The sequence below is a fragment of the Morone saxatilis genome, unplaced genomic scaffold, assembly GCF_004916995.1.
Source record: "Morone saxatilis isolate NCDOM2014 unplaced genomic scaffold, NCSU_SB_2.0 Contig17, whole genome shotgun sequence".
NCBI classification, from domain to species: domain Eukaryota; kingdom Metazoa; phylum Chordata; class Actinopteri; family Moronidae; genus Morone; species Morone saxatilis.
In genome coordinates, this window is record NW_023339729.1 from 9,019,115 (window position 1) to 9,033,331 (window position 14,217).

General features: G+C 41.6%; 3 protein-coding genes across 3 annotated transcripts in view; 2 read left to right on the top strand and 1 right to left on the bottom strand.

Annotated features, from left to right (window-relative positions):
* Nucleotides 1-1,344, top strand: part of zgc:136908 (uncharacterized protein LOC563679 homolog) — a 9,134-nt gene extending 7,790 nt beyond the window's left edge. Inside the window, exons 17-18 of the mRNA XM_035659937.1 lie at nucleotides 593-744; nucleotides 852-1,344. Coding sequence (XP_035515830.1) covers nucleotides 593-744; nucleotides 852-957 — 258 coding nt within the window. The 3' untranslated portion in view covers nucleotides 958-1,344. The remainder of the gene's footprint in view (nucleotides 1-592; nucleotides 745-851) is intronic.
* Nucleotides 1,345-3,006: 1,662 nt separating this feature from the next.
* On the top strand, nucleotides 3,007-5,724 carry ndufb7 (NADH:ubiquinone oxidoreductase subunit B7). Its single transcript, XM_035661018.1, has 3 exons — nucleotides 3,007-3,286; nucleotides 4,688-4,856; nucleotides 5,562-5,724. Exons 1-3 carry the CDS (start codon nucleotides 3,175-3,177, stop codon nucleotides 5,647-5,649), a joined length of 369 nt encoding a protein of 122 aa, XP_035516911.1. The 5' UTR covers nucleotides 3,007-3,174; the 3' UTR covers nucleotides 5,650-5,724.
* Nucleotides 5,725-6,230: 506 nt separating this feature from the next.
* Nucleotides 6,231-14,002, bottom strand: tecrb (trans-2,3-enoyl-CoA reductase b). Its single transcript, XM_035661016.1, has 11 exons — nucleotides 13,623-14,002; nucleotides 9,156-9,207; nucleotides 8,985-9,029; nucleotides 8,779-8,882; nucleotides 8,564-8,679; nucleotides 8,162-8,267; nucleotides 7,992-8,064; nucleotides 7,850-7,893; nucleotides 7,591-7,648; nucleotides 7,159-7,247; nucleotides 6,231-6,933 (listed from the first exon to the last, which is right to left on the bottom strand). Exons 1-11 carry the CDS (start codon nucleotides 13,809-13,811, stop codon nucleotides 6,760-6,762), a joined length of 1,050 nt encoding a protein of 349 aa, XP_035516909.1. The 5' UTR covers nucleotides 13,812-14,002; the 3' UTR covers nucleotides 6,231-6,759.
* Nucleotides 14,003-14,217: the final 215 nt, after the last annotated feature.

Here is a 14,217-nt window from a genome sequence, read left to right on the forward strand (position 1 = left end):
GCGCGAGTACTTGTAGTACATCTAATTAAAAGGCGAGAAAGGCCAGCGAGCAGATAAATAAGTAGGATAATAGCAACGGGACTTGACATTACTGGACAGATAACTGCGAGACTGAATTGGGGAAGCTGACAGGCCAAGATAACGGTCATCATCTGGGTAGTAATGTAGGTAGTGTGGTTTCCAAACATCACACTGTACGGGACAATTCTACGTGGGGTTGCTTTACTTTTCATCACAATGCGATTCAACACTCACATCACGCTAGCGAGAGCGACACACATCTATCCCATTCACACCACAACCAGCGACACGGCTAGGACCACGACACAATTGAGCTAGTGGCATTTGTTAGGAGGCCTGTATGTGCTTCCGGTACAGAAAGAGACTGGTGGAAGATTTACAAGTTCCCGGGTAAGGCGGCTGTGGGTTTTTGTAACTTTCCAGCCTTTTGGACTAGGGAAACACACACAAATACGCACACACAAAACAAAACGCATGTGCATACACACACACACACACACACATGCTACACACACACACACACCCACCACACACACACACACGACAGTCCTCAAAATGTTTTTCTCTGCAGGATGAGGACTTTGATCCAGTCCCAGAGATCAGGAAGGACCACTTTGAAGAGGCGATGCGATTTGCCCGTCGCTCTGTCAGTGATAACGACATCCGCAAATATGAAATGTTTGCCCAAACTCTGCAGCAGAGCCGAGGTTTTGGAAGCTTTAGGTACACATAATCCAAGTACATCATACAGTATGTGTCACTACAGACAATATAGTCTTTATCTCTTCAAGACACATTAAAGGCTTATTCTTTTTTTTTTCTCCACCTAGGTTCCCTTCTGCTACTGGTACCCGGTCTGGAGGTCAGGGGTCAGACTCTGGGTCAGGCAGGCCAAGTCAGTACAGAGAGGAAAGCAATGATGATCTCTATCAGTGACAAAACCTTCAGCAGCTGCACAAAGTTCCACTACTATGCTTGGCTTCCTTGGAGGAAAGGAAACAGAAGAATAATGGGAGTGGAAAAGACAAGATATAAAGGGAAACATAACAACAATAATTATAAGAAATCTTAACTTTTAAAAGCACAGGGGAATAACATCAGATTACAAATAAAAATATATATTTTATAATATTAATCATATTATAATATTTTGTTTCAATACACTTCAATACACTACAAGACAGAGCAACAAATAAATACAATAATAACATCAAAGCTTTGGGTTTTCACACACTGTAATGTTTGCACTATGAAAATTATGTAAGTTGTGTGTATGTGTGAGTGTAAAATGTGATAAATAAATTTATTTGTATGCCTCTATGATCCCTCTGACAAGGTTTATCTTAATAAATAAATACTGAATGCAGTATTTATGTTGTTAAGTTAAGAGCATAGTTTAGAGTACTCTTAAATGAAACTGGTTTCTGGTCGTCCTGTGAGCTAACCTGGTAGAGCTTGTGCCCTATGTAGTGGCATGTTTTTATTTATTTGTTTTAATACTGGTTTCTATTTGATTCAGTTTCAGGGGTTCTGGTGTTGTATATACAGGCTCACTGTGATGACTTACCAGGACTTACTAAAGCCACCAGTAATGTTATTAGTAACAATTTGACAGAGAGCCACAAGATTGTTCCCCATGAATCACACAAAAATATATTTACCCACATATATATTTTTTCCCTTCCTAACTGCTTGGTCTATCTTCCAGGACCAGTGTTTAGGATTAAGTGGCATCCGGCAGTGAAGTTGCAGATTGCAACCATGTGAATACTGCTCTCCTTCCACGCATGTTAAAAGAAACTATGATGGACGTGAAACACAGGAAAGACCCTGTATAGAGTCAGTGTTTGGTTTGTACGTTCTGGGCTACTGTAGAAACAACACTGTTCAATACGATGGACTCCATTTTAAGGTAACAAAAATACAACCATTCTTATTTTAAGGTGATTATACTACAAATATTATATTCCATTTCTGCCAATAGACCCTGCTAAATGTTACACACTGGACCTTTAACTTAAGTTTAATAAAAAAGAAAAATACTATTACAGTCACAATTCCTAAACTCATGGCTGTGTTCTATCCCGTCTCAGACCTTGCATCTTATCTTAAGAAATCCTAAACTAGAACTGAAAACTTGATTTATGTCATTTACATTGGACTGCATGTGTCCTTGACAGCGGCTGTCTCACTGTACTTGTCTATGGCTAACTAACTTGCTATAATGGACAAGAAAAGACTGGCGTTTATCTTCAATGAGTCTGAGGCAATAATCATGTCAGTCAGTCTTGGCAGTTTATACCCTTCAATACATGAAATATAATAAAGCATTATCATTTGGCTGGAGTAGCCTAAACATAATATTTTGGTGTTCAAATTGTTTAATTTAGGGTAGGGTCTGTGCCAGCCTAAATTAGGATTCCTAACTTAGGAAACTCTTCAGTTGGTCTGCTCTGTAATAGCTAAATTCCTATAATAGAGATAATTTGTTCCCAAATTCAGTTAGGAAACATGATTTTGTGATGCCATAAATCCAATGTCATAAGCTTCTGTAATGAGACCCCTGGTGCTGTTACCCACGTGGTAATCCAGCCATGCTGGAAAACACTGATTATTGAGCTCAACTGTAATGTGTGTATGGTTTACATCACTAAATATTTACAACTGAAACAGTCCTTTTCTCATTACCAATATTCATAAATATAAATTCATAAATTATTGGAAACAACACACGACACCTGCCAGCAGAAGCTTTGTTATTTGGGCAGAAGGAAGGTGTTTCTGTAAAGACAGAGGTTTTCTATTTATATGATAGATCACCAGGAGCAGGTGATAGAGGTAAAGCACAGAGGATACAGTATACGTTTGGCTGTGTGTGTGTGTTTTTGTTGTTGTTTTAGTTTTGTTGTGTTTCACACTCCAGAGCAGAAGGTGGCGGTAATGAGCAGGGTGCCAACCGCCGTAAAAGAAGCAGGAGAAGAAGACCTTCCTGTGCTGTTTATTTCCGGTGAGCGGCGGAAGTAGCAGCAGGAGCTTGTGGAGGTGACCGAATGGCACACAGTACAGTCAGCCTGCAAATATAGGAGAGTAACGCTGCAGAGGCAAAGCAAATACATATATTTTAGGTAACCGTGCATTCAAGTGGTCGGTGCCATGGGAGCTCACCTGGGCAGACGGTATATCACCGAGACCGACACCGAACCGGACCCGTCCAGGAAATATGAGTTCGACCCCGACTTTGGGTTTCCAGAAAGGAAAGAGAGAGGTCTGTCCGCAGTTACCGCCTCACAGAAACACAATACTGCATCATACAATCTGTTTTTTAACGTTATTTAAAATACTTTTGGTTTGTTATGATGGTTTAACTCGTTAGCCTGAATCAGCTTGGTGCTATGGCCGTCAACATGGTGGTTAGCTCAGCAGCTAACTGCTGTCTGAGGAGTGAAGTGATCAAGTGTCCTGTTCTAGTCTGTGTATTCACTTTTAGTTGATCCATAGAAGAACCGATTCCAATAGGTTATATATTACTCATACACAATGCTATTGTAATGTAACATTAAGATGATGATGATGTGAGTGAACTGGGTAGTTTACGCTGTTTTTCTAGTGAGTTAGCCTCCAAAGACTGACAGGATAGTACAGATAACCCGGTAACAAGACGTTTTAAAGTAATCCTAATATTTCTATTATAAAAAATAATTACATATTTAGGTAGAATTGTTCGGTCATAAGGAGTACAGTATAGACATGAGAGAGAACTTGTTATCTCAGCAAATACAATAAATACAAATAATATTGAATTGAATTAAAAACCTGACTTAGTAAATTCAGAAGGCTCGTTAAGGCTTAGTAATTGGTTTCGGTGTATTGCTGTTGACAACAAATTATATAGCACAGTTTACCACGTTTATTCTCAATAAGCAATAAACACTATATGTAGATATACTGCAAACACAGGCCATCATATCTAAGTGTGAAGTGCATTCTTATTGTATTGATGCCATGTGCAGATACAGACACATGCAAACCATAATTCACATACCGGTATATGTCTGCTGGAGAGCTATTTTTAATTCGACACCTTGAATCAAGTTTAATTTCTGACCAGCAAAGAGAGATTGTGACAGTGACTTTATTTTGTATTGCGACCTTTGAGTGAACATCTTGTATCAGTCATATCAGAATACATAGGACTTTTGTCACTAGTATGCATTAGTGGAGGGACAGTGAGGTGTTAGGTGGAACTGGGGTGACACTTGACAATTGTAACAAGTCAGTGTTTGCTCTGAGAAGTGACAGCCATTGTCCACAAAAAGACATGATTAGAAATAATCAGACCAGAGCAATACATTTGAATTGACTGCTAAGGCCCGCAGTGTTAATGTAGCCTTATATATGAATTTTTTTGATTTGCACATTAATCTGATTCATAACTTTAGCTTGTACAATATCATGAAGTCAGTGTCAGTGGACCCAACTTCAGAAAGGTCACCTTTTCAAAACAAGGAATGAACCATTTAAAATCTCGCTCCAGTTTGTTGCATGGAACGGCATTTGAGTGAGTTAATCCAATCTAAATGGCACTGTGCCATGATTGATCATCTCTAATAGGGTGCAAAACGACCGTTTATTGTACAGCAGAGTAACATTTGTATCCCCTTTCCAGAGATGGTAGCAACCCAGGAGCAGATGAACCTGGCCCAGCTGCCTATAGAGCAGCGGGACTATTGTGCCCATCACCTCCTGAAACTCATGAAGTGCAAGAGGGACAACTGGCCCAACTTCCTGGCCTGCAAGCATGAGAAACACGACTGGGACTACTGCCAACACCAGGAGTAAGTGTTTACAGTTTAAAGTTTTCAGGACACTCACTCGCTGTCACTGTATGTAAGGCTGTTATGTGTAGAGGGGAAACTGACGCTAATGTCCTCATCAGATCAGTATTGGCGCCAATCAAGACATCTTTTAACTAATCGGTATTGGTTATGTTGAGCTTTATTGATCTGATTTTTTATTTTACGCCAGCCGGTTTTACTCGTTTTCATGCACGGTGCAGCCGGTGTCAACTCTCTCGCTGTTTCTTTACTCCACTCTGAGCTGTGTGTGTGTGAGAGCAGGGGCTGCCTGTGCTCGGGGGAGACAGCGGTAGAGATCCAACACAACCACATTTAACACGCCACTGCAAGTGCATCAAAAAGCCAATAGGAGGAATGAATGAATGTAATCAGCACAAAAGATGTAGAGATGATGCAAATACTGACACATTGCCCAGTTGTGGAATTATAGATGGTGAAATAAAAAATTTTGTGATCATTTTCAGAACTTCTCATCCACATTGGTTTAAAAAGATCTTCAAGTTTATGGAAATCTTTTTGAAAAAGCTCCACAAAAACTAACATTATGTCTCAAAGATTAAACAGCTGTTAAATGTACTTAAGTACATTTTAGATCCTCAACTACAAGATTTAACAATTATGCCTTTATCCTGTTAAAATATATCCTCGTCATTAACAATGTACGCCGTGTTATTCTGTCTCCAGCTACGTGATGCGTATGAAGGAGTATGAGAGAGAGAGGAGGCTCCAGCTGAGGAAGAAGAGAATCGAGGCTCAGGCTACAGCTGCATGATCAGTGGATCCTCTGATACTTCTTCTCTGTATATATGTGCTGCTGTTCACAATAAACAACATTGTTTAAGCTCAACACCCCGCAGTCTTATTCATATCCACACATACAGTAATCCTCTGGAGGACATCAACAAAAACATTATTTAGATTCATTGTTATATTTGTATATTTTGGCTAAAGTCTTCGTCCCCTGGTTCAGGACAACTCTATCCATATAGACAAACTATTTCCTGCTCCAAATTGTATCCATGGTCTTTTTTACATATTCAGTATTTGTAGGACTCTGAAACAGTGCTTGTACTTGCATTTGTGACAAACAGCCACATGTTTGAACATATTGTGCAGTTGCAGCCAAATCTAGATGACAAATGCACATTTCAACCATGACTGGTCCTGTATTACTTGACCGTTTTCCCTATTGGTGATGCTACATCAATATGACACATTTAAATGACCCAGTCCCATTCACTTTAAACTCTACACAGTACACCCAGTGTACGAAGCTCCAGCAGTCTTGGACAGGAGTGGTGGTGTAGCTACAAATACACATAGTGACACATGGAACACAACAAGGAAACAACATTTTTGTTTACCTTTTTTTAATAAATTACTTCAGAAGTCAACAAAATTAAATGCTGTCATGATTTCAAATTTAGATTATTGGATATCAAAACTGAAGAATTTAAGTTTTGCTGAATATCACCAAACGCAGCCCCAAAACAACTTTAAAATGACGTAAGCGTAGTAGACATCTTAATATCTTTTACTCAGTACTTCATTCAGTATGCACTGGGTTGTTTGAAGGTGAAGACTGCTCTGGGAACTCAAACACTCAGAAGTCAATTAATCAATCAGAATGGGTTTGTTTGTGGGCATTAAAAACAACTTCAGCAAGTGTAGTGTTACACGTGTTACATTTTCACTCAACATGGCAGGAACTGCAGACAGGAAGGGGAAGAAACTATTTGGTTGGTTAAGCTCCAGTGTACATTTTGCAGGATGGAACAAGGGTCACCCTCTCTGTTAGCGCTGGGGGAGGAGAGGTAGGGGTGTATTTGACTCCTACAAATCGGGAAGAGCTGAATGGGTGAGGGACTGGTCAAGTAGCCCTCTACAGGACGAAGGGCAGGATGGGTGAGCGGAGAGGAGGGTAGTCGCGGAACTCCTTCAGGTAGCTGCGGTGCTTCCCTTTGGCCCACACAGTCATCTGGATGAAACCCACCAAGGTGAAGAAGGCCACCGGCAGGCACTGCGTCATCAGAGTGAAGCCGAGCCAGGAACCCAGCTGAGAGGAGGAGGAGGGATGTTACACAACCACAAACCACAAGAGGGCAGCAGCCAAAGGTTTAACTAATATAACTTTCAGTGTACAATGATGCAATACAAATAGCTAGACATGAGATAGTGTAACAAGATGGACTCATCTCCCAAGGGGTTAAAACTTCCAGCTGTGCAGTATTCATTCATGTGGGGAAAACGTAGCCATCAGTTGTTGAATGAAAGATGTTACCTCATAGGTGTAGTTGGGGCAGGAGACCAGCAGGAAGATCCAGGTGAAGGGGTTCTTGGTTGGATAGGGAATCTTCCTCGTCTTAGAGCCTGGATGGAGGCAGCAAAAGAAAGGGAATGTCAGAGAACATTTGCTTTTTAAAAAACCTTATCATGTCGTCCTGTAAAACTAAATGTGACGCGTGCATACATTGGCATCAACTAAACGAATTCAACCCAAAAAATTAAAAAACAATCTCATGACATTCACCTGTCAATCAATCTTCAACTTTTAGTGACACAGAGCGGAGATTCATTCACAAATCCCTCCCTAGCTGCCTGTTTTTACAGGAAATGCCTAAGTATTTGGAAGCAAATAGCACTCTGATTTCCGTTTCACCTGGACTTTAAGGATGTGTGTGTGTGTGTGTGTGTATATTACAGGTGTGTGTACCTGGTGGACGGAGGTTCCGAAGAGCAACGTGGATGGAAAAGTTGCCGATCTGACAGAACTACGAAAGAAAACAGTCACACAAGTGATTTAATACAGAGTGTAGAGCAAAAGATAATGAAAACAAAACTCATAGTACACTCACAAGGATGACAAAGAAACTAAAAGTAATGGACAAAAACACTACTTAAATGATGTTTGTTAATATTCATCAGTCAAACTAATTACAGAACAAAAGTGTCGAGGATAGAAAGACTCTCACCAAGAATACAATGAGGGCCAGTCGGATTTGTTGCTCCCCGTAGACTGCAACAAGACACAGTTAACATGAGTACTGATGAAAAGGAGTTACAACAGGTGTACGAGTGTTGAGTGTATGGATGTGTAGGTGCATGCATGCTTACTGGGCGGTGTGTACAGCGGGTGGTTGATGTAATACGCCATCCACGCTGCAAAGCCCCAGTAGTAGGTACAGTTCTGGAAAGGAGAATGTGACAGGAACACTGTCAATGAGACTCCGGTGTGGTGGTAATGTAAGGCAAGATATGACAGAGTGTTGGGGAATGCATCTCACTTTAAAGATGTTGCGTAGCGGCATTGTTCCGTGAGAGAAGCGATGGACAAACAGCGTCTCCAGCAGCCTCTTAACGTAGTGGAAGGAGTGACACATACAGGCGAGACTGCAAAAAGCACAAACACAAAAAGAGGATTGCAGTTACATGGCATGGTATAAAGAGCTCTGCAGGAAAGCCAACCAAGATCAAGAGCCTACAGACACATACATGAGTGGGACTGATCTCCTCATCTAACTCTCTGCAAGAAAGCAAACAAGCGTATTTCACATAATGTCAAACTATTCCCTTAAAGTTGAGACATGCTCAACTTAAAGACGACACATGTGCCTGCTGTGACCAAACCGCTGCGGGACAAGAAGGCTCCACCTAACTATTTGTGAAGACGTGTTAGAGACACTCACTGTACGACCCAGTGTTTACTGGTGGTAAAGTCATATTTGGGTGCGTAGATGAAGGGAACCCTGAAGTAGAACATCAGATAGATGACCAGAGGGCCGGTATACTCTGTCAGAAAGACCTGAAAGAAAAGACAGTTGGACAGGATAAGTCAGAGCGTTGGAGACAACCACCGGGCACATGCAAATATTCCCCTCGGTTTGCTCGGTGTTGTACTCACTGTGACCCAGCTGATCTGGGCTCCCAGGTCTCTGAAGTAGAAGGTTGCCGTGGTTCCCACAGGGAGATGCTGCAGTACATCCTCATCCTTCAGAGACTTTCCCTCTGAGACACACACATTCACTTAATGAGTAAATTATGAGTAGATTGTAGAGAGAAGCAGTCCTACATTCACTTCAAGTATACTGATAGATCACACTGACTTACTGGGGTCGAGGCGAATGGACTGTCTGGCTGGGTACCACTGAGGATCTGAAACAGACAGATAAATACTTCACAAACATCTTAAAACGGCGCAGAAAGTGCGTGGCTTGAAGATTAGTTTGATCTTAAATCTGATTTATGAGGCTTTAGAGCCCGCAGAGAGATGGCACTCACGGCTCTTGTGGAACATAGACTTGATCTCCCCGATAGTGGCATTTGGCTCGACCTACAAATAACACCACAATAAATAAATGGTTGGACATGTGTACCCACACGCACAAAGGAACATATAATAATCCTGTTTTACATTCATGATGGTGATTAGTGGTAAATTTAGCTGTGCCCACACACCCCATGGATGTGGGGTACTCAACAGCTGGTATTAGGGTTTCAAAGACCCCAGGCACAAATACACACAGACACACACACAAAGCCGCAGCCAAAGTACACGACCTTGTGCCAGGCTGCCAGCTATGGCCCAACTACCCCAAATATAAACACAATGACTGCAAAACAGAAACATGAAGAGCACACAGGCAGTCTGGACACACACAGTTGTTACAGGCAGGTGATTTAAAAATCCTCTCCATATTGCCATAAATTAAATAGATTGAATAGTTTTATCTGTTGACTCGAGGTAGCTTTAGGGCTGGGACAGTAACTGCACGACTAGTTTGTTAACAGGAGTGCCTACGGTGTGTGATACGAATAAACAATGAACACAATAATCATTGTTTAGTTATCATTGATATCTTCCATCCTATGTTCAATGGCTTCAGCTCTGCGTGGGTGGGGGGCAGTCCATTAAACTTGAGGGATTTCTTATTAATTAAGCTATTCTGCTTATTAGTCGGGTGTGTGCTGCCCAAATAGTACAGAATTAAGTACCACCATTATGACCAGCGTTAAACTCCAGTAGCGTAGTGGATGTCTGGATGGCTATGATTAGGTCGAGGGATCTTTATGAGATTCAGGGTTAACGCTATCAGTTAAATTCATTCACCGTGAGCCACAGGCTCAGATTTGATGTTATCTGTAATAAAGAAAATATGAACAATGACCTGAAATAATAATGCATCAGAAATGTCCTTATTAGTATATTAGTAACAAACTCTGCAATACTATCTGGACATTACATCATTATAGCACTTCAGACATCAGTATCAAATTTCTCTCAAAGCCTTTGACATTCATGACTTCAGTCACAAGTTTCTCCAAACATTTTAGCAGCAAGCCGATATTTCCCTGATGGCCCGGAGTAGGAGAGCCAAGATGCTTCAGTGAAATCCTATATGTGTTCTCCTCTATGCAATCGCACCATTTAAGCAAACGTGTGACATAGGAGAAGACTAACGCAAGAAAAAGCATTTTTTTCTGTATGTGTGCTGTGGCCAAGTTCCTTTTAGATGAGCTCATCAGCTTACGTGTAGCTGTGTGAAAGCCCCGATGGCACTGAACAAAATAATACAGCACATTAATGTTCAACAAGTTCAAGTCTCAAACATGGAATTGCAAATTACTATCAAGCCATCAAGGACAAAGTTCACACAACACATTTTTGGCTCATCTGCCAGTTTGACTGCAAGTAAACAGAAAATTTACCGACCAAAATATTTTTTAGCGGCCATAAAACTGCAACTTGGTTTTGAGCTTTGGATTTTAGCCAGGATCTTGGAGCTGCTGTGTCATTCAAACAGCACCTCTCACAAAGACTTCATGTGAATGTGTTGCCACATCTCTAATAACATGTAAACAGATTATTCACTGGCCATCTGGCAGGTGACTCCAAATGCATTTTCTTCCCAAACTGGGTGTTCATTTTGGACCCTGCAGACATTATGATGATAATGTTACGGCTGATATACACCGATCAGCCACAACATTATGAGCACCGACAGAATGTGAATTACACTGATTATCTGGTTATCGTGGCTCCTGTCAGTGGTTTGGAATATATTAGGCAGCAAGTGGACATTTTGTCCTTGATGTGTTAGAAAGCAGGAAAAATGGGCAGCGTGAGGGATCTGAGCGACTCTAAACCGGAGACAGGGTCATGGGGGCAAGGCTCATTGATGCACGTTGGGAGCGAATGCTGGCCCTGGTGGTCCCGATCCAACAGATCCAGGGTGCCCAGGTGGTCATGTTTTATGGCTGATTGGTGTATAATTAAGTACCCAGGCCAGCACTGTTCTGTATAAACAGTGTAGTAATACTAGATTATCTTAGTGTTTTGGAGAATATACCGAAACGCTTTCCTTTTAATGGCATTTTAGGAAGCCTGGAACTTAAAGAACTAGTATTTTCTTGACGGTTGTGCTCTCAACAGCATGGCTTCTCATGGCCGATACCGAAAAGATGACAGATAATTTAATTTTGTATTTTAAAAAGAAGTTCATAAACTGTGATCTATGGCATTGTTGCAGAAGAGTAAGACTGTAGAGGGTCTGCTGCTTACTAATTGACTTAGCTTCTGTTCATTGTCACCCAAACGAACCACAAGGGGCCATTTCAGCAGATTGAATCACTGAGACCACCACCTCTCTGTGACACCCCCCCCCCCCCCCCCAATTCTTTCTAGAGGTTTCATTCAGTATCAAGCTCACAGAGTCTGTCCTATAAACCCTGACTCAGACATGACACAGAACTAGAGTTTTATTTCTAACTCACTCTGTTAGTCTAGCTCTGTTAGCCTACTTTGGGAAACCAGTCCCCCATAGGACCCTCTGTCCACATCCAGTTCTATATCTGAAACTGTGAAACTGTTAAGTCTGCATGTGCTATCACCATGGAAACTCTGCTAATCCGACAACAGGATAATCCACCAAGGATACTCGCACTTTATACTTCGTGGTCTTGAGGAGCAGCCTTTGATAAGCGGTGTCTTCCCCTACTGACGGACTAACACCACTGTAAACTTGGCTAATGCAACTCTATACGCCAACAGACCTCACACCAACACACTGAAGCCCCCTAATGCAACAGTCGATGGACTTACAGGCCAGGCACTCACTAATTAAAGCAGTCTAACACAAAACTAACAAAGTACAGGCCAAGTCCAAATTACTGTAAATATACCTGGTAAAACAATAGGCTTAAACATCCTACCAAGATAAACATGGCTAATACAACGGTGATACTATAATCCTGACTGTAAACACAACTTGAGTCAATATCACTTTAGCAAAATCTGACATGACATTCTATAATCTGTAAATCAAACAGAGCTTGTTTGTCTGGCAAAGACCTGGACAAAACGTTACCGGATGACATGTTAGGGAGCTAACAATGTTTTTTGTGCAAACTACCATTCTTTTGCTGCTTTTGTCCTGCACCTGTATCCAACTGGGGTGGATTCATTGCCACACATATCCAACTGTGCTCATGTTGTGAGGAGGATTTCCACTACGAGCTTCAACATATTTCAGTCTTTTGATACAAATACCTTCTTTCCACCTTAATATGTAAACTCTTGTAAACAATGTTGTTTTCAAATTGAAAAAAAAAAAAAAAACCTGATAATGGAGGAACAAAGGAACAGAGTCAAGAAAAGGCTGTAAATATATCCTCAAAATTACAGTACATAGAATTTGTTCCACATATAATACATACAAGTTCCCTTCACCACGTTGCAGAGGTATAAACCCTTCTAGATTTCTAGGAGTAGCAGCTGGCTTCTGGCTAACAATGCAGGGAGAGGGATATCTTGAGATACTGATACCTATTCCGCACTTAGTTCAACCACCTAAAACAGAGCTGCCAGCAGGACTGGAGTAAACCAACTTCTGAAGGCCATGATGAAAACAGTAAACAGGCTCTAAAATGAGATCTAAAACAAAACTATTTCACATGGACAGGTGAAGTTTATCTGTGTGTTTTTGTCTCAAGTCTCAAAAGTGAAAAGTCCAATTTATGTACTGTTAAGATTTTCTTCTAAATGAATATTGTGAATATCCCAAAGAATACATTATGGAGGACATCATATGATGAACATGTAGGAGCTCCTTTGATACTGTACAGATTTGTTCTCTGCATGACATGTTCAGGGTGTGGACACGTGCAGTTTTGATGCTATAGGTTTGTGTTGTAATGCTTTATAATGAATATGGACCCATACAGCAACTCTCCAACAGAATCCCAATGCAAAGTTAACTTTGTAAACTTCTCAAAGGTTGGATTTGTTGGAAAGTGTCGTATTGGTTCACACAACCGCACAGCAGTTGATGATATTGTGTCCGCTCCCTGTATGTGTGTGCCAAAAGCCCCTTCCTTATCCAGATAACTGAACCCAGCAGTGGTGTGTCACATGCGTAAGAAGGGGCTCCAGTGTGTGTCTCCTTACTGCCAGTTACACACCTAATGACAGACAGCAAGCAGCAAGGGCTACAGCTACAGCAGCTCAACCATGTTCTAGAAAATACCTGACTCACAAACAAAGATATTTCACTGTAATGCAGGACCAGACATAGTGCACCTGTTGCATTTAGTAAACAGACAGATAACAACACAGGCACAAAGACAATTCAATGTGCACATACAGTGTTTAAACAATATGTTTTGCAGTGCTGAAGTTAGAAAAGCATACTTAACCTTAAATAAATCAAGATGAACAAAAATACATGAGGAGAAGAAATAAGTTCTCACCTTGTCCAGGAAGCAGAGCTTGTCCTTGGTCTTGGCATCCAGTATCTCCACCTCAAAGAAAACAACAGCCTTTTTAGCTTTTTTAGCAGGTTTGCGTTTGACAGGGGCTTGAACCGGCACCGGGGGACCCACCACGGCCCCGTTAGCCGGCTTTTTACTGCTGGTGGCCTCTAGTGCGAGGGTATCCATGTCCACAGTCCTCCTCCTGCACTTGGTTTATTCCCTTCTTCTCCACAGTCTTCCCCCTTGTTTCTCGCCACTATTTTCAACTGTCTAACCGAGATCCACATAGAGGAGAGGGGCAGCACTCAGCTGTGGAAATAAATCTGTCTGCCCCTCCCTCTCCTTCTTCTCCTCTGCCATTCTCTCGCTCTCCCTCCCTCTTTGCCCCTCTCTCATTCCTTCACTTCTGGCGCGCTGCTTTATTTAACTGCCAGCCGACCCCTGGAGCGCGGACATATGCCACATGTGTGTGTGCACAGTTGAATACACAGGAATGCCCGGTATCCCCCTGGCAAACGCTCTACGGCATATCATGTGTGTATGTATCGCATGAGGGAAACTTCTAGAGCAGGGAGCAGAAGCTATATTTCAC